We start from the raw sequence: 19,373 nt of genomic DNA, 5'->3' as shown, positions 1-19,373 counted from the left end.
TTCACATCTGGATGAAACCTGGCACCCTCCCTATGGTGAAGCATGGTGATGGCAGCATCATGCTTTAGAGATGTTTTTCAGCGGCAGGGACTGGGAAACTAGTCAAGATCAACATAAAGATGAATGGAGCAAAGTACAGAGAGATCCTTGATGAAAACCTGCTCCAGAGCTCTCAGGACCTCAGACTGTGGTCAAGGTTCACTTCCAACAGGACAACGACCCTAAGCACAACGCAGGTGTGGCTTTGAGACGAGTCTCTGATGTTCTTGATTGGCCCAGCCAGAGCCCGGACTTGAACCTGATCAAACATCTCTGGAGACCTGAAAATAGCTCTACAGCGACACTCCCCAAACAACCTGGCAGAGCTTGAGAAGATCAGCAGAGAAGAATGGAGAAACTCCTCAAATACAGGTGTACCAAGCTTTTGTGTCATACCCAAGAAGACTCGAGGCTGTAATCGCTGCCAAAGGTGCTTCAACAAAGTACTAAGTAAAGGGTCTGAATACTTATGTAAATGTAATGTTTCCCATTTCACCAGTTCTTCCATTAAAGGCGAAGGTCCAGGACCTGTGGTCGGCCTACTGAGGATGGAGGTTTTTCTCTCTCTTTGAGAAAGGTCCAGCCTGAGAGGTCCAGCTTGAGAGGTCCAGCAGGATAAGAGGCTAAGAACTAGAGAGTGAGGGGGAGACATTCATTACGAATGGCGCCGGAGATGGCTGCTAACCAATTGTTCTACTGTGTGTGTTTTTCGCGTTATTTATAACTTATTTTGTACATAATATTTCTGCCACCATCTCTTATGACCGAAAAGAGCTTCTAGATATCAGGACAGTTATACTCACCTCGTCAACCCTCAGCCACTCTCAGCCCATCCCACCTATCACCATAGACCCCCCTCGTTTGGTTTCCATGTGCCATATATTTTTCAATTGTGCTGTGATGTTTTTACATAATTTTTGAAACTTTCTAATCGTATAGTATCCACAGATTGTAAGCTAAAGATGAAAACCTTTCGTACGAGTATTATTAGATTATTTATTGACTAACTATGGCTTTCCAAATCGCCCAACACTGCTATTTYTAAGGTTAATTTTAAGTGCATGTTATGATTTTTTTTAACCATTCCTGAACCTGTGACCAGAAACAAGCTACATAGGGGTAATACCAGAATAAATGATCTATTGATTCTCTCTCTTCGCAGCGAAATCTACAGAGCTGAGATTGTTGTATGCCCCATATATATATATATATATAGCATTCTGTTGGTGGCAAGAATTGTATATAATCATTTAAATTGAAAAACTCTAAGTGTTGAATCAAGTGTTATTTCTTTGTACCAGTTCATAAATCATGTGCCATGGAATCGATACATCGAAAATCTCTTCCCATTTATTTTACGGCGCAGCTGTCAACATTTTTGTCCTCAAGTGAAACTGGTATATTTTTCTATTTTTGCCGATTCCTTTCAGCCAATTTGTGTCTTTAATATATGGCAGGCAAATAAGTTACCTACCTTCTCCATTTTCCACTTGCCTCCTCCATTTTTGTGGTAATGCTGCAATTAGTTGGTTGTAAATTTGGATTGAGCAGATATTCCCATATATTTTCGTTAGCTACATATGTGACATAACTCCTCTGTTTCTATTCATAATATCTTTAATAAATATTATACACATTTTTAACATTGTTTCCATAAAGAATGTGTTTTAATTAATCAGTATATTTGAGCTTAACCATAACATTTGTTGTAATATTTGTTCTATTTTCTCTGGAGGATAAAATTGAAATTGTAACCACCTTTGTATGGCTTGTTTAAGAAAGGGCAATACTTTAAATAAAATTGTCATGCCCTGATCTGTTTCACCCGTCCTTGTGCTTGTCTCTTCCCACCTCCAGGTGTCGCCCATCTTCCCCATTATCCCCTGGGTACTTATACCTGTGTTTTCAGTCTGTCTGTGCCAGTTCGTTTTGTTCATCAAACCTACCAGCATTTTCCCCCCTGCTCCTGTCTTGCCTATTGTTCCTGTTTTCTCGTTTTTTACCTTTTCTGCCTCCCCTGACCCTGAGCCTGGTCTGACATCCTGTACCTTTGCKCCACTACTCTGGATTATCGACCCCTGCCTGCCTTGACCTGTCGTTTGCCTMCCRCTGTTGCTGTAATAAACATTGTTACTTCGACACAGTCTGCATTTGGGTCTTACCTGAAACGTGATAAAAATGTAATTTTCAATTAGTCGGAAATGAGAAGTTGCAATCTGTATAAATGCAAAAAGGCAATTTTTTAACNAGTAACTGGTAGCAGCTAAACTATATTTTCAGTAGCTTCCTTAACACTGCTGACATTTTATATCAGGAAATAACATCAAGTCAACATCAAGTGGAGAAACTATTTCACAAAATAGTGTTGAGAGTCATTAATAGCATTTAGCAGAAAGCAGGACTAGCTGATTTTTAAACAAAGGAATTAGGCCATTTTGTGTGAAACTGATACATTATTTTATCTGTATACTAAACAGAAGTCTGTGAGAGTCTGGCAAATGTCAACCACGACAAGTTCACTACTGTACATGAGACACAGGGAGGTTTCAGGGCAGTTTCATAAAGGAAATCCTTGAGCTCGATATATACCAAACTATCTGTCTTTACAGATGGTGTAAATACCACAACAGCATATGCAAATAATGTTTGCTTGCCTGGTTTATGTTTAAAATAGTTTATAAATATGTAAATAACTATCTAGATACAGCTTACTAACATTTACAAATGTAGCAATAACAATTCAGAAATGGTGAACAAACTTACATATAAAAAACAATTAGGATWTTTTAATGACATTATTATGAGCTGTTATCCATTTAGAAATGGCATTCTCAGTAAATGTTTTTAATTGTAATTTTTTGGTTGTATGTGTTTCTCCCCAACAGCTCATCAAATGGTCAAATCTTCATTGGCAGGTAAGTGTTCCTGTGGGGCGGCAGGTAGCTTAGTGGTTAAAGCGTTGGGCCAGTAACCGAAAAGTTGCTAGATCGAATCCCCGAGGTGACAAGGTAAAAATGTCGTTCTGCTCCTGAATAAGGCAGTTAACCCACTGTTCCTCGTCCGTCATTGTAAATAAGAATTTGTTCTTACCTGACTTGCCTAGTTAAATAAAAAAAAACATGAACACAAGTCTCAAAGGTTTTAAAATGCTGTTAAAGTCCAAAAAGGTTAATTAACACGTTTGAAACAGCTTTGACAACTGGCAGTGTTAAATTGCATATTTGCTTATTAATCATTATTAATTGTTCCTAACATCTCTTTTCCTCTTTGTGAGCTGGTGAAGAGATCAGGCTGGTCAATGGCACTAGTCGCTGCTCGGGGACAGTGGAGATTCTTTACGAGGGCCAGTGGGGAAGAGTGTGTGGCCAGAAGTGGGACGTCGACGATGCCAATGTGGTGTGTGGCCAGCTGGGCTGTGGGAGGGCTGTGAGTGTCCAAGGTAGTGTCCACTTAGGTCAGGGAAGTGGTGGCAGGCCTACTTGGCTGGATGATGTTGGSTGTAAAGGCAGTGAGAGCTCCCTCACAGAATGCTCACATGGAGGATTGAAACACCATGACTGTTTACAGTCTCAAGATGCCAAAGTTGTCTGCTCAGGTAAAAGTCCCTCTGTGTTGCTATTGTGGTTAATGAAAGTCTAAATACCTTGATTATACTTGTGTCAACTTGGCATTGATTTAGTTGAATATGATACTGAAATGCATTTATTTTCTCCCACATTGTCAAATGTTTTTAATTTTTCTTTAATTCCTAGTTAAACCTAATATCAGACTGGTCAATGGGAGTGACCTCTGCTCTGGGAGGGTGGAGGTCTATCAAATTGGTCACTGGCGAACCGTGTGTAATGACYTGTGGGARTTGAATGACMCTGCTGTGYRSTGCAGACAGCTTGGCTGTGGGAATGCTGTTAGTGCCCCAGAGAGGGGRTACTTTGGTCAAGGKAGTGGGCCCATCTGGCAGGATGATGTTGGCTGCTCTGGCAGTGAGTGCTCCATCACGCAGTGCCCACACACAGGAGGAACACATAACTGTAGTCATGGTAARGACYCAGGTGTTATTTGTTCAGGTAAGGGAGTCTCTTTTCCTTGTCTAGACTTGAGTTTTGGTTTGAATGGTTTGAATTGTGCAAGAATGTCTCATCAGAGAGAAAATCCTAAAAAGCATACTACTGCAGTATTATAGCCTGTTCTGCCACCTACTGGAGACTTTGACTGTTGCACAAAGAATCTTAACCCAGGCCAGACTTGGTGCTATGTGACCAGATGGGGGCAGCCTAGATCAGAGCAGGTGTCTAAGACAGTATGAAGACCAGTAGATAGGTTGTGATTACTGTTGCCTAACTAAAACTACATGTCTTTGACGCAACAGGTGTTGTCTTGCAGACACCTTCACTCTCCACAAACCAATCATATTCTGCCTTCTTGCATGGGAGAGAGTCCAACTCACCTGCACTATTCCATCCCGTATCCTCTGTAATGCTGTGGAGTTCATCTTCTATCTGAATGGAGACTCTGGTCATGAATGTGACCGTTGGATCCTCACACAGCCAGGGCTACTTTAACAAAGTTTTAAGATGGATGCTTCACACCAGGGCAGTTACCGCTGTCTCTACAGAACCTCTCCAACACGCCAAGCCATCAGCTCCCCTTACAGCAACGTTACTAAAGGTTGAGGTGGTAGTTGGGAAATAAAGTTGTTGCCTAATCTACAGTGAGCTTCCAAAAATATTAGGGCCGTGACAAATATTTTGTTTTTGGCTCTGTACTCCAGCGGTTGTTAGATTTGAAATGATACAATGACTGAGGTCAAAGTGCAGACAGTCAGCTTAATTTTGAAGGTATGTTCATTCTTATCGGTGAACCGTTTAAAAATTACAGCACTTTTTGTATCTAGTCACCATTTTACGGGACAAATTCCCTTATACGTAGTGTATTTAAATCATCAAAAGTTGACTATTTGGTTCCATATTCCTAGCATGCAATGATTACATCACGCTTGTGACTCTACAACCTTGTTGGATGCATTTGCTGTTTGTTTTGGTTCTGTTTCAGATTATTTTGTGGGGTATGATACTTCGTTTCTAACTTTCTCACTCATCATTATTCACAATTTATTCTGGACTATCCGTAAACATGGTAGAACATTAATGTAGAAGTGTTTAGAAACATATTCTATTCTTATTTAAAATAAAGGTAAATCCAAAATGACACAATACACTTACCATTAATTTCTATTGGGCGTATTATTGTGGCACCGGTGGCACAAAATCAAAGGTCTGACTGCTTGGAGATGCTTGGGATATGGTCACTACAGGGGACCATGTTGTGGGTGTTTCAGGGGAAGGGGGTATATCTGACCTCCATCATATAGGACGTGACAATGGTTAATCAAATCTCCCCATTTCTGCCCATTTGTTTTGCGCAGTTTTGCAGGCCTTCTCATACAGCTGCAACTGTATATGCATTTGCAAATCAAGACCTTTCTTGAGTTGGGCTCTGGGACGGTGCAACTGCTGAGAATCTGAGTCTATGTGGGAAAGGGGTTGAGAGGTTGAGTGTGTATCCCACAACTGTTGCGAGGGAGTAGAAGATGTTAGAGACAATACAGGATGATTCACAATAATTGTTTGCTAATATAATAATTGCTTGCCATACTGTAATTTTGGTAATGGTGAGACTGGTGAGAGGTAAAAATCCTTTGCATAAATTGCCTACATTACTACAACTATTAATAGCTAATTATGGAAAATAAGAAACAGGATTTTAAAATATAAATAGATTTTTTTGATGGCTATATATAATACAAATCGAGGTGAGAGCGATGGAAATGCATTTGACGGTTGATCTGCTTCTCTGTGGGTGGCACTGTGCTCTTTTCGAAGGATGGGTCCRGGTCTCTCCGGGGCTATGGGATCCGGGGGGTGGTCTGCCGGGCATTGGGWTGACAACCCAACTCTGGTTGAGGAGAGGGGTATTAGCGGGTGGAATAGTGGGGACCAATTGGAGGTTTACTTAGTAGCAATGCAAATATCMTGGTACAGCTATATAGACACTCAATCATCATGTTACTTTTTAATGGTATGTTTACAGACATATATTTTGATAAATAGAACGTAAACTTGTGTCTCATTATGGTAAGTGGTGAAATAAGTATAGCCAGTTATAATTGTAATGGCTTAGCAGATAATAAGAAAAGACGATCAGTATTTACCTCGCTAAAAGAGAAGGAATATAATATCTATTGTTTACAGGAAACTCATTCAACAATTTTAGATGAAGTTTTGTGGAAAAAGGACTGTGGGGCAAAATATGGGCAAGGAAATTCAAAAGGGTTGATGATATTAATTAACAGTAATTTTGATCCAAATGTGCAAATTGTCCAAACAGATCATTAAGGTAGATGGATGATTTTAAATGTTATTGGACAGTAAACAGATGTGGCTTATTAACCTATAGCGTCCAAATAATGATGATCCAAGCTTAATTGAAAATATATATTAGAATTTATCAACTCTATAAGCAACACTAGACTCTATTATTATGGTGGGGGATTTTAATACGGTTTTAAATACCTCCATGGACCATAATGGAAATCACCCTACAAACTATCACCCTCAGGCACTTAAGGAAATCATGATTGTCATGTTGGAATTCGTGGATATATGGAGGCTTAAATACCCTGACCTAGTGAGATATACATGGCGGAGGCTTAATTAAGCTAGTCGTCTTGATTACTTTCTTATGTCATTCTCTCTGGCACCAAAAGTTTTAAAAAGTGTTGATAGGGGACAGAATGCGGCCGGATCATCACATAGTTGGCATATATATTACTCTTACAGAATTTTCACGTGGGCGAGGATATTGGAAATTGAACCAAAGCCTACTAGATGATAACTTGTTTATAACTAGGACAGAAGAATTTATAACTTACTTTTTCCGACATAACATAGGTACAGCAGATCCCCCTTATTGTATGGGACACTTTTAAATGTGCCTTTAGGGGCCATGCAATTCAGTACTCATCTATAAAACAGTTAGATCTAACAGTACAGTTAGATAGCAATAGAAACTGTACCATAGAGGCACAGAATAAGTTAGAGGAAAAAGACAAGAAAGAAAGATCCAGTGTAATATATTATAAAAAATAAAGCAAACTGGATGGGATATGGGGAAAAATTTACCAAATTCTTTTTCCATCTTCAACATAGAAATGACACCAATTTGTTTTTTATTGAAACTTGTTACAAATGAAGGAGTCACGCATGATTCACCAAATGATATTTTGAAAGAGGAAGTAAAGTACTTTAAGAATATGTTTTCGTTTCAGTCTCCACTAACCGAAGCTAATTGTATGGATTTTGGATCACTAAAAAATGCAACTTTTACATTACCGTGTAGTTTACCAATAAAATGGTCTGACGGGGATGTGGACATACTCGGTATACAATCCCAAAAGAAAGAAATGATCTACTCCAATACATTTTTATAAGAAAAGTTAGCAAAAATATATAAGATCTTGCTACCAATAGGAAAGGAAAATAACTTTCTATTTGTGAAAAATCAAGCCCTTATTAACTCTTTAGTCCATGTCACAGTTTAACCCTATTTGCATTATGGGTTTGCCTACACCTAGAGACTGCTTTTTAAATTTATATGAACAAAAAATATTCATTTATTTGGAATGGCAAGCCAGACAAAATTGAAAGGGCCTACTTATATAAAGAATATGAATTCGGAGGGCAGAACATTATTAAATTATTAAAGCATTAGACTCTCACTAAAAATCAAATCAAATCAAATCAAATTTTAATTAGTCACATACACATGGTTAGCAGATGTTAATGCGAGTGTAGCGAAATGCTTGTGCTTCTAGTTCACGACAATGCAGTATAACCAACAGTACATCTAACCTAACAATTCCACACTACTACCTTACACACACACCACAAGTGTAAAAGGGATAAAGAATATGTACATAAAGAATATGAATGAGTGGTGGTACAGAACGGCATGCAGATGCCAGTAGAGGTATAGAGTACGGTATATACGATGAAGAAATGAGTACTGTAGGGTAAAGGTAACATAAAGTGGCTAGTTTTAAAGTGGCCTAAGTGGACATGTATTGCATAAAGATGGCAAGATGCAGTAAGATGAATATAGAGTACAGTATTATACATATGAGATGGGGTTAATGTAGGGTATGTAAACAATTGTATTAAGTGGCATTGCTTAAAGTGGCTAAGTGGTACATTTCTTTACAATAATTTCATCATTCCCATTTTTAAAGTGGCTGGAGTTGAGGTCAGTAATGTTGGCAGCGGGCCCGCTAAAATGTTAGTGGTGGCTGTTTAACAGTCCTGATGGCGCTTGAGGTAGAAGCTGTTTTTTCAAGTCTCGTCGTCCTGCTTGATGCCACCTGTACTTGACCCTCGCTTTCTGGAATGACTAGCGGGGTGAAACAGGCAGTGCTTGGGTGGGTTGTTGTCCTTGATGATCTTTATGGCCTTCCTGTGACTCGGGTGGTGTAGGTGTCCTGGAGGGCAGGTAGTTTGCAACCTGGTGATGCGTTCTGCAGACCTCACTACCCTCTGGAAGAGGCCTACGGTTGGGGCGGAGCAGTTGCCCGTACCAGGCGGTGGCTACAAGCCCGACAAAGGCATGCTCTCGATTGTGCATCTGTAGAAGTTTGTGAGTCTTTTGGTGACAAGCCGAATTTCTCAGCCTCCTGAGGTGAAGAGGCGCTGCTGAGCCTTCTTCACAACGCTGTCTGTGTGGGGTGTGACCAAATTTCAGTTTGGTCCGGATGTGTAACACGAGGAACTTTAAAACTTTCCACCTTCTCCACTACTGACCGTCGATGTGGATAGGGGGTGCTCCCTCTCTGCTGTTTTCCTGAAGTCCACAATCATCTCCTTTGTTTTGTTGAACTTGAGTGTGAGGTTATTCTTTTCCTGACACCACACTCCGAGGGCACTCACTCTCCTCCCTGTAGGCCGTCGTCGTAGTTTGTTGTAATCAAGCCTTAAACCACTGTAGTGTATCGCAAATTGATGATTGAGTTGGAGCCCCCGTGCATGGCCACGGCCACAGTCTGGGTGAACAGGGAGTCAGGAGAGGGGCTCAGAACGCACCCTTGTTGGGGGCCGTGTTGAGGATCAGCGGGGTGGAGATGTTGTTACCTACCCTCACACCTGGGGGGGCCCCGTCAGGAAGTCCACGGACCCAAGTTGCACAGGCGGGGTCCGAGACCCAGGGTCTCGAGCTTTTGATGGACGAGTTTGGAGGGTACTAATGGTGTTTAAATGACTGAGCTGTAATCGATGAACAGCATTCTCACATGGGTATTCTTTTTTCCTTTTGGCGGTCCAGATGGGTTAGGCGCAGTGTGCAGTGTGGTTGCGATTGCGTCGTCTTGTGGGACCTATTGGGCTCGCGTAAGCAAATTGGAGTGGGTCTAGGGTGTTCCGGATAGGGTGGAGGTGATCACTGGTCCTTGACTAGTCTCTCAAAGCACTTCAACTGATGACGGAAGTGAGTGCTACGGGGCGGTAGTCGTTCTTTAGCTCAAGTTTACTTAGCCTTTCTTGGAACAGGAACAATCGGTGGCCTCTTGAAGCATGTGGGACAGCAGATGGATAACGGATTGATTGAATATGTCCGTAAACACACCAGCCAGCTGGCTTGCGCATGCTCTTGAGACGCGGCTGGGAATGCCGTCTGGGCCTGCAGTTTGCGAGGGTTACACGTTTAAAATGTTATTACTCACCTATCGGCTGCAGTGAGGACGAGCCCGCAGGTTTGTAGGGGGCCGTGTCAGTGGCACCTGTAATTGTCTCAAACGCGGGCAAAAAAGTTGTTTACCTGTCTGGGAGAAGACATCTGGTCTCGCGGGGGCTGGTTTTCTTTCTTTTGTAATCCGTGATTGACTGTAGACCTGCCCACATACCTCTTGTGTCTGCGCTGTTGAATTTCGACTCGATTTTGTCTCCCTGTACTGAGACCTTAGCCCTGTTTTGATTGCCTTGCGGAGAGAATAGCTACACTGTTTGTAATTCGGTCATGGCTTCCGGTTCACCCTTGCCCTGGTTAAAAGCCAGTGGTTCGCGCTTTCAGTTTCACGCGAATGCTGCCGTCAATCCACGGTTTCTTCTGGTTTGGAATGTTTCTTATCGTTGCTGGTGGGTACGACACTCGTCAATGCACTTCCTAATGAACTCGCTCACCGAATCAGCATTATTCGTCAATATTGTTGTTTGGAACGCGATGCCGGAAACATAATTCCCAATCCGCGTGATCGAAGCAGTCTTGAAGCGTGGATTCAGATTGGTCGGACCAGCGTTGAAAACAGACCTGAGCGCGGGAGCTTGTTGTTTGAGTTTCTGTTTGTAGGGCTGGAATCCAACAAAATGGAGTTCGTGGTCAGCTTTTTCCCCGAAAGGGGGGCGGGGGAGGGCCTTATAAGCGTCGCGGAAATTAGGTAATAAAATGGTCTAAGTGTTTTTTCCAGCCCTGGTAGCACAATCGATATGCTGATAGAATTTAGGGAGTTTTGTTTTAGATTAGCCTGTTAAAATCCCCCAGCTCGATGAATGCAGCCTCGAGGGTGTGTGTTTCCAGTTTACCAAAGAGGTCAGATACAGTTCGTGTCAGGGCCATCGATGTGTCATGCCTTGGGGGGGAATGTATACGGCCTGTGAAATTATGATTGACGAGAATTCCCTTGGTAGACTAATGCGGTCGACATTTGATTGTGAGGAGTTCTAAGATCAGTTGAACAGAACGACTTGAGTTTCTTGTGTGTTGTTAATGATTGATCACACCACTTCTCGTTTAATCATAAGGCAACCCCCCCGCCCCTCTCTTACCGGAAGATGTTTGTTTCTGTCGCGCGATGCTATGAAGAAACCAGCTTGGCTTGCAACGACTCCGTTAGCGTCCCTTGAGTTTGCCATGTTTCCGTGAAGCAGAGCACAGTTGCAATCCCTGAATGTTCTCTCTGGAATGCACCGTGGCTCGATTTCATCAAACCTTATTGTCAGAGACTGGAAATTGGCGAGTACGTATGCCTAGGGAAGGTGGAGCGCGATGTGCCCGTCTCGAAGGCCTGACCACGAGACCAGCCTCGTTTTCCCCTCTTTTTCGGCGTCGCACAGCGGTGGCCAGGCTGGGATCAGATCCATTGTAATTGGGTGGAAGGCAAACACTGGATCCGTTTCGGGGAAAGTCCATATTCCTGGTAGGAAACGATGACATGAGTTGACGTTAATCGTATATTCAGTATGTTCCTCCCGACTGTATGTATGAAACCTAAGACTTACCCGGGGTACCGATGTAAGAAATAACACGTAAAAAAACAAAATACTGCATATTTTTCCAAGGAACACACGAAGCGTTTAGGGGCCATCTCCTTTTCCGGCGCCCCGGGAAAGTAAGAATGGGGGGCCATCAGTCATACAAAAGTTATACTTAAATTCCGAAATTGTTCTCTAGTAAGTGGTAGTAAGAATGTTCAACCCCATGTTCAAGAAGCTCTTTTTTCCTCTTATTTCAGATTACAACTGCTCACTTTCGGTTAAATTGTGAAAATGAATCATCTCCAATATTGTGTATTATTTTAAACAAGCCTTAGAAAGTTGGTTGCAATTTCAGTTTAATCCACATGAAAAGACAGAACAAATAATACAACAACTATTGTGGTTAAATTCAAATATACTAACTGATTAAAGAGAGCTTATTTTTTCAATAAAATGTATAATTTTTGTAAATTATATCATAAATAGGACTGGTGGAGTTGTCACACATGCAGCTAACATAGACATAGTAAATGTATGCTCTAACACAGAATTACAACCAATAATTGCAGCATTAAAAAATGGAAGAGGCAAGAAAATTGTGATAGATAAAACATATACCAATTTCATTTAAGGACCAAAAAATTTTACAGCTGTGCCATATAAATTGTAAAATAGTTGGGAAGAGATTTTCAATGTCTATTCCTGAGCACATGGTTTTGAATTGACATGCAAAACAATGCCGGATTCAAAGTCAAATTGTTCAATTTATTATACAAATTCTTTGCAACCAATAGAATGTTATGTATAATAGGGGATACACTCTTCCAGCTCAGCAGATTTTGCTGTGAGGAGGCAGAGTCATTAGATCATTTATTTTGGTACTTGTCCATAATGTAGCTCGTTTTTGGTCAACGGTTCAGTAATGGCTGAAGAATTGGCAACATTTACCTAGAACTAACGCTGCAGATAGCAATACTGGGTGATTTGAAAAGTCAAAGTCAATCAATAATATAATTTATTTTTTGCAAAATGTTTTCTTTAATTTACAATCTGTAGAAGCTATGATAATAAAAAGGTTCAGTACTTTTGTGAAGCATCAACAGCCACAGTTGAAAAACTATATGGCAAATTGAAATCCAAAATGGATCTTGTTAAGAGATAAGAGGGAGGGGGTTGAATGGAGCTGAAGAATGGGACTAATGACAAGAGAACCAATGTAAAACATAATGGGTCTGGTAAAATGTATATAGGTCAGAAATTTTTGTGAAATAGGCACAGTTACAATAATATCAAAATGGAAGGACTAAAACAAACAAAATAGAACTATTTTAAAATAGATAGTATCTGTAAAATGTGTATAATATGTTAATACTGAAGGTAGAAGCTAAGTGTTATTGTTTACTAGTTACTCCAATTGGGGGAAGGTTGGTAGGGTTTGTGGGGAATAATAAAGGCACAGTATAATCTAAAAAAGTGTGTGTGTATGTATGTTACAGTATGTTTAAAGGATTTTTAATTATGAGATGTCTGTTTGAATTTGGCGCCCTGCACTTTCACTGGCGTTTGTCATATCATCCGCGTTAACGGGATTGCAGCCATAAGAAGCCATGCACATGTAACACTACGGTCAAAGTTATAGAACACATACTCATTCAAGGTTTTTCTTTATTTCTACTATTTTCTACATTGTAGAATAAATAGTGAGACATAAACTTGAAACAACACATAGAATCATGTAGTAACCAAAAAAGTGTTAATCAACTCAAATATATTTTATATTTGAAATTTTCAAATAGCCACCTTTGCCTTGATGACAGCTTTTGTACACTTGTTGCTTTCATGTTGTCATTGTTGCTGCCTTGCTATGTTGTCTTAGGTCTCTCTTTATGTAGTTGTTAATGGTGTCTGCTTGTCGTGATGTGTGTTTTGTTCCTATTTATATATACATTTTTAAAAATCCACCCCCATCCCCACAGGAGCCTTGTTGGTCGCCATCATTGTAAATAAGAATTTGTTCTTACTGACTTGCCTAGTTAAATAAAATAAAATTCTCATCAACCAATACACATGCGGAGATCATCGGTTGGAACCAATCTCCAATTTGGACTCTAGACCATGGACAGATTTCACCTGTAATGTTCATTGCTCATTTCTTGGCCCAAGCAAGTCTCCTCTCTTATTGGTGTCCTTTTAGTAGTGGTTTCTTTGCAGCAATTTGACCATGAAGGCCTGATTCACGCAGTCTCCTCTAAACAGTTGATGTTGAGATGTGTCTGTTACTTGAAATCTGTCAACTTTATTTGGGCGGAATTTCTGAGGCTGGTAACTCTAATGAACTTATCCTCTGCAGCCAGAGGTAACTCTGGGTCTTCCATTCCTGTGGCGGTCCGCTCATGAGAGCCAGTTTCATCATAGCGCTTGATGGCTTTGCGACTGCACTTGAAGAAACTTTCAAAGTTCTTAATTTTCCGTATTGACTGACCTTCATGTCTTAAAGTAATGATGGACTGTTGTTTTCTCTTTGCTTATTTTGAGCTGTTCTTGCCATAATACGGACTTGGTCTTTTAAACCAAATTGGCTATCTTTGATACCCTCCTTACTTGCTATCTTCTGTAACCCCCTACCTTGTCACAACACAACTAATTGGCTCAAACGCATTAAGAAGGAAAGAAATTACACAAATTAACTTAACACAGCACACCTGTTAATTGAAGTGCATTCCAGGTGACAACCTCATGAAGCTGGTTGAGAGAATGCCAAGTGTGTGCAAAGCTGTCATCAAGGCAAAGGGTGGCTAATTTGAAGAATTTCAAATATAAAATATATTTAGATTTTTTTAACACTTTTTTTGGTTACTACATGATTCCATATGTGTTATTTCATAGTTTTGACGTCTTCACTATTCTACAATGTAGAAAATATTAAAAATTAAGAGAACCTTGAATGAGTAAGTGTTGTAAAACTTTTGAGTAAGTGTTGTGAATTTGTCCCAATACCTTTGGTCCCCTAAAATGGGGACGTTGTACAGAAGTGCTGTAATTCCTAAACGGTTCACCCGATATGGATGAATAAACCCTCAAATTAAAGTGGACAGTCTGCACTTTAACCTCATATTCGTTTTATTATTTCAAATCCAAAGTGCTGGAGTACAGAGCCAAAACATTTGTCACTGTCCGAAAACTTTTGGAGCTCACTGTATATATTTAAGATTCAGAGCCTTGATAGGGACGAGAGACTGATTACCTTGTCCATCAACACACATTTCTCAGTTAAAAGGTGTGAATATGGAATCACATGACTTTTAAATTGCTGTTTACTTCCTTCCCAGTGGTCCTGCTACAGCCCAACATCTCTCTCAGTCCTCCAAATGGAGGGATGTTTTGGGAACCTCAGGGGCCAGAGGTGACCAGGGGCCACAGCTTCTCCATCACCTGCTCCATTCAGCCACAGTATCCTGGAGGCCTCTTCTATCTGGACTTCTCTGGGTCCAACAGGACTGAAACTAAGCCAGCAGTCAACCACTCTGCCTNCAGGGGCCACAGCTTCTCCATCACCTGCTCCATTCAGCCACAGTATCCTGGAGGCCTCTTCTATCTGGACTTCTCTGGGTCCAACAGGACTGAAACTAAGCCAGCAGTCAACCACTCTGCCTRCTTRCACTTRCCTGTTGCAGAGTATACAGACCAGGGGAAATACAGCTGCAGCTATGTAGTCAACGTCTCCACCCYGTCATTCAGGTCGGCTAATAGTGAACTAGCTGTCACCATTAGAGGTAAAGTAACGCATGCTTTAACAAAAACGTGTTTAAAAACGTGAGAGAAGAATCATAGTATTGTAAGATTTATAATCCTTCACGTCACTTTTTTTGTTTGTTTTTATATCCTATGAATTTGCCATCTACAAGTCTTGKTCTGCAGGTCTAAATCTTGAAATACCTACATTTTCTTCAGCATTCATGGTCCCCATCATTGTCTCTGGAGGGACTGGTGGGGTAGCACTGCTGTTTCTGCTTCTTCTAGTCATCTGTCTAGTCATCTGGAGGACAAGGATGAACAGAAAGCCATCTACAGAGACTGACCAGGGAGAATGTAAGTGATTTCACTATACTGTAAACTCAAAGGCTGAATATAAACTTGATTTACGCCTTGAGCCTGACAAGTTAAAGCAGCATCTCAAATTCGGCCCAAAGACTTTTGAAATAATTTTCTTTGTAAGGCTTTTTTCCCCCTTGAGTTTGCTGTAACGAATATTCATGAGCGAACTGTTATGCAACAGGTATTGACAACAGACACAACAGAGGGGAGGACYACGAAGAGGAAGAGGACTATGTGAATGTTGAAAACGTCTGTTGCCAGAGAGGTCTGGAGGGAGTGAAGGGTGCAAAGAAGAATGAGAAGGAYAAAGGGCAGAGCTATGGAAAATCAGAGGATGTCTATGACAACGAGGAGGGAAACACTCAAAGAAATGTTTGCGGGTGTTCGAATGAGAAAATGAACAGTGAAGACGATGATGAAGATGATTATGTTAATGTCTCTGCTTAGGACAATGCTGTAGCACAGGCAGGTGTGTCAGTTGGGTATAGCTTAAGACCAAAAATGTAAAAGTAGGCTACAAAAAAAGTTGACTAAAATCATTCAAATCCACCATTAAAATGCAACGTCTGTTTAGCGTATCTATCGGCTGGCTTTAAGACTATGCAGCAATTAGCTCGGAGGGAAGCTGCCAGCCTGTGTACCTTTCGCTCAGCATCGAGCAGAGACAGTACCCAACAGCTTGCTTCAGGTCAGCTATTTAGGCAGTTCGTCGATTGCTTTGAATTTGATGTCGACATTTGAACTTGGCCTTGTAAGCCTCACAGCCACTTTTATGCACCGGCTACTTATYTATTGATGTCGGCATAGGCGGCGCAGCCAGTAGGCTAGGGGAAGATAAGCTTCCCCTAATGTAAATAGAATGACATTTCCAAACTTAGCTATATAATTACTTGTGCCTTATACAGAAATAATAACATCATTACAAATACCACACCAGAGAATTTGATTTGACCATAGAGAATCATTAGCTTCTTTTAAAAATGAGCTGTTTGTTTTAAATGAGTAATTTGGGCAGCAGGRGGCAAATAGACTACAAAATAGTTYATTGTTGAGTTGCAGCAGTCAGTGAAAAGCAGTTTAGTAGGCCTATATCAATATTTCAAAATACAATCATGGGAAAAACATAGTTTAGAAAGCAAATGGCTATTGCTGAAAAGAAAGGACTCTAGTTTGTCTTCTGAACTCCCATTTGAGTAAACAGTAGCCTCTTATTGGCACCAGAGGAGAGCATCAACCATATCCCCAATGAGTGCACCATATTCACTGCCTTTATCATTGGATCCCCCAAAATTTGGGGAGACAATTCCCTCCTCCAGGCTAGATGGATGTCATATTGTCGAATTTGTGACTCCTTTTTGTAGGCCTAGATTAGATAGTTACGTTCAAGACAAGGTCGTTTTTACTCATCTGTTTGTGTCAGCAGAGTAGGCTACTAATTTTTGTCGTATTGAAAAATGTTGCTTATTTCTCCAGTCATATAAAGTGTAGTAGAATTTCACAAAATGTGTTCAGAAAAAGGCAAAATGTTTCCTGTGCAAAGAAAGGAGAAGAAACGTCTCTGATTATGTCATTGCGCGCTCAGAAATGCATTGTTCAGAATTTTCTGTTTTGCTTACAGTGATTGAGTTATGTGGTTAACCTAAATTATGACTTTGCAGTCTACTCATCACATTAGCAATAGTAGCCTATATTGCATTAGTCCGCAAATGCGATAGTAGATGCATGAAACCCCTTTATTACACTGAACCAAAATGTAACAAWTTCTAAGATTTTACTGAGTTACAGTTCATCTAAGGYAAACAGTCAATTGAAATGAATTAATTAATTAGGCCCTAATCTATGGATTTCACATTACTGGAAATACAGATATTTTAACCCTTGTGTGTTTTTTTTATTTTATTCACCCAATGTTTGCGAGTCTGATGGCCCCACAACGTTATTGGGGTTTTAAAACAATACAGCCATAACAATTTACGTAAAAATACTCAATACTTAGATGTTGACTTATATCAATTACAAGCAATAAAGACAATTTACATGGTTCAAATTTGCCATTTACCCCTGGTAGATCACATTTAGTAATAAAAGCTCTATTTGTTTTATTAAATAATCAAGACATGGGTGGAATAAATCATGTTTATCTTGAACAAATATAAAAGAAACAAGGTTTTTCATCACTATTAATGTTTATTGCTTTGAATTGAACAAATTGTAAGGACAAATTTTACGTAGTATTRTACGGAAATTATACATTTCCCTATTGAACACAAATTAAGGCCGGTCTACACACCACATGAGAGGCAGAGTTTTACTGTGTGAGCTGCACATGTATTTCTTGCACTTGATGCATGTGTACTGTGTCTTCCTGTCCTTCTTGGGTCCACACACATCGCAGCGCTTCTTCTTGTTGCTAACGGCTGCAATCTAGAATGATGAAAACACTTAGTTCTAGTTAGTTAGTTAGTTTTAGTTCCTGTGCTTTGACCTCTTTCTCCCCTCTCTCTCCAGATGAAATCTTGTGACGGCGGCCGCCCAACAACCTGCCCGCTTGACCCTATCCTCCTCTCTTCTCCAGACCATTTCCGGAGACTCTTCTCCTTACCTCACCTCGCTCATCAACTATCCTTGACCGCTGGCTACGTCCCTTCCGTCTTCAAGAGAGCGAGAGTTGCACCCCTTCTGAAAAAACCTACACTCGATCCCTCCGATGTCAACAACTACAGACCAGTATCCTTCTTTCTTTTCTCTCCAAAACTCTTGAACGTGCCGTCCTTGGCCAGCTCTCCTGCTATCTTCTTCAGAATGACCTTCTTGATCCAAATCAGTCAGGTTTCAGAACTAGTCATTCAACTGAGACTGCTCTTCTCTGTGTCACGGAGGCGCTCCGCCACTGCTAAAGCTAACTCTCTCTCCTCTGCTCTCATCCTTCTAGACCTATCGGCTGCCTTTGATACTGTGAACCATCAGATCCTCCTCTCCACCCTCTCCGAGCTGGCATCTCCGGCGCGGCCCACGCTTGGATTGCGTCCTACCTGAAGGTCGCTCCTACCAGTGGCGTGGCGAGAATCTGTCTCCGCACCACGTGCTCTCACCACTGGTGTCCCCAGGGCTCTGTTCTAGGCCTCTCCTATTCTCGCTATACCACCAAGTCACTTGGTCTGTCATATCCTCACATGGTCTCTCCTATCATTGCTATGCAGACGACACACAATTAATCTTTCCTTTCCCCCTCTGATAACCAGGTGGTGAATCGCATCTCTGCATGTCTGGCAGACATATCAGTGTGGATGAGGATCACCACCTCAAGCTGACCTCGGCAAGACGGAGCTGCTCTTCCTCCCGGGGAAGGACTGCCCGTTCCATGATCTCGCCATCACGGTTGACAACTCACTTGTGTCCTCCTCCCAGAGTGCTAAGAACCTTGGCGTGATCCTGGACAACACCCTGTCGTTCTCAATAACATCAAGGCGGTGACCCGTTCCTGTAGGTTCATGCTCTACAACATTCGCAGAGTACGACCCTGCCTCACGCAGGAAGCGGCGCAGTCCTAATCAGGCACTTGTCATCTCCCGTCTGGATTACTGCAACTCGTTGTTGGCTGGGCTCCCTGCTGTGCCATTAAACCCCTCACAACTCATCCAGAATGTGCCGCAGCCGTCTGGTGTTCAACTTTCCCAAGTTCTCACGTCACCTCCGCTCCTCCGCTCTCTCCACTGGCTTCCAGTTGAAGCTCGCATCGTTACAAGACCATGGTGCTTGCCTACGGAGCTGTGAGGGGAACGGCACCTCCGTACCTTCAGGCTCTGATCAGGCCCTAACACCAAACAAGGGCACTGCGTTCATCACCTCTGGCCTGCTCGCCTCCCTACCTCTGAGGAAGTACAGTTCCCGCTCAGCCCAGTCAAAATTGTTCGCTGCTCTGGCACCCCAATGGTGGAACAAACTCCT

General features: G+C 41.4%; 2 protein-coding genes across 2 annotated transcripts in view; both read left to right on the top strand.

The window, feature by feature from the left end:
- Window positions 1-4,598, top strand: part of LOC111981554 (scavenger receptor cysteine-rich domain-containing protein DMBT1-like) — a 10,478-nt gene extending 5,880 nt beyond the window's left edge. Inside the window, exons 2-5 of the mRNA XM_070449454.1 lie at window positions 2,925-2,954; window positions 3,314-3,634; window positions 3,792-4,103; window positions 4,420-4,598. Coding sequence (XP_070305555.1) covers window positions 2,925-2,954; window positions 3,314-3,634; window positions 3,792-4,103; window positions 4,420-4,598 — 842 coding nt within the window. The remainder of the gene's footprint in view (window positions 1-2,924; window positions 2,955-3,313; window positions 3,635-3,791; window positions 4,104-4,419) is intronic.
- A 9,893-nt stretch (window positions 4,599-14,491) lies between these two features.
- On the top strand, window positions 14,492-17,480 carry LOC111980078 (uncharacterized). The gene is made up of 3 exons (XM_024010748.3): window positions 14,492-15,103; window positions 15,282-15,419; window positions 15,607-17,480. Exons 1-3 carry the CDS (start codon window positions 14,626-14,628, stop codon window positions 15,870-15,872), a joined length of 882 nt encoding a protein of 293 aa, XP_023866516.2. The 5' UTR covers window positions 14,492-14,625; the 3' UTR covers window positions 15,873-17,480.
- Window positions 17,481-19,373: the final 1,893 nt, after the last annotated feature.

The sequence above is a fragment of the Salvelinus sp. IW2-2015 genome, linkage group LG20 (assembly GCF_002910315.2).
Source record: "Salvelinus sp. IW2-2015 linkage group LG20, ASM291031v2, whole genome shotgun sequence".
Taxonomy (NCBI): domain Eukaryota; kingdom Metazoa; phylum Chordata; class Actinopteri; order Salmoniformes; family Salmonidae; genus Salvelinus; species Salvelinus sp. IW2-2015.
This window is presented reverse-complemented; position numbering and strand designations above follow the sequence as displayed.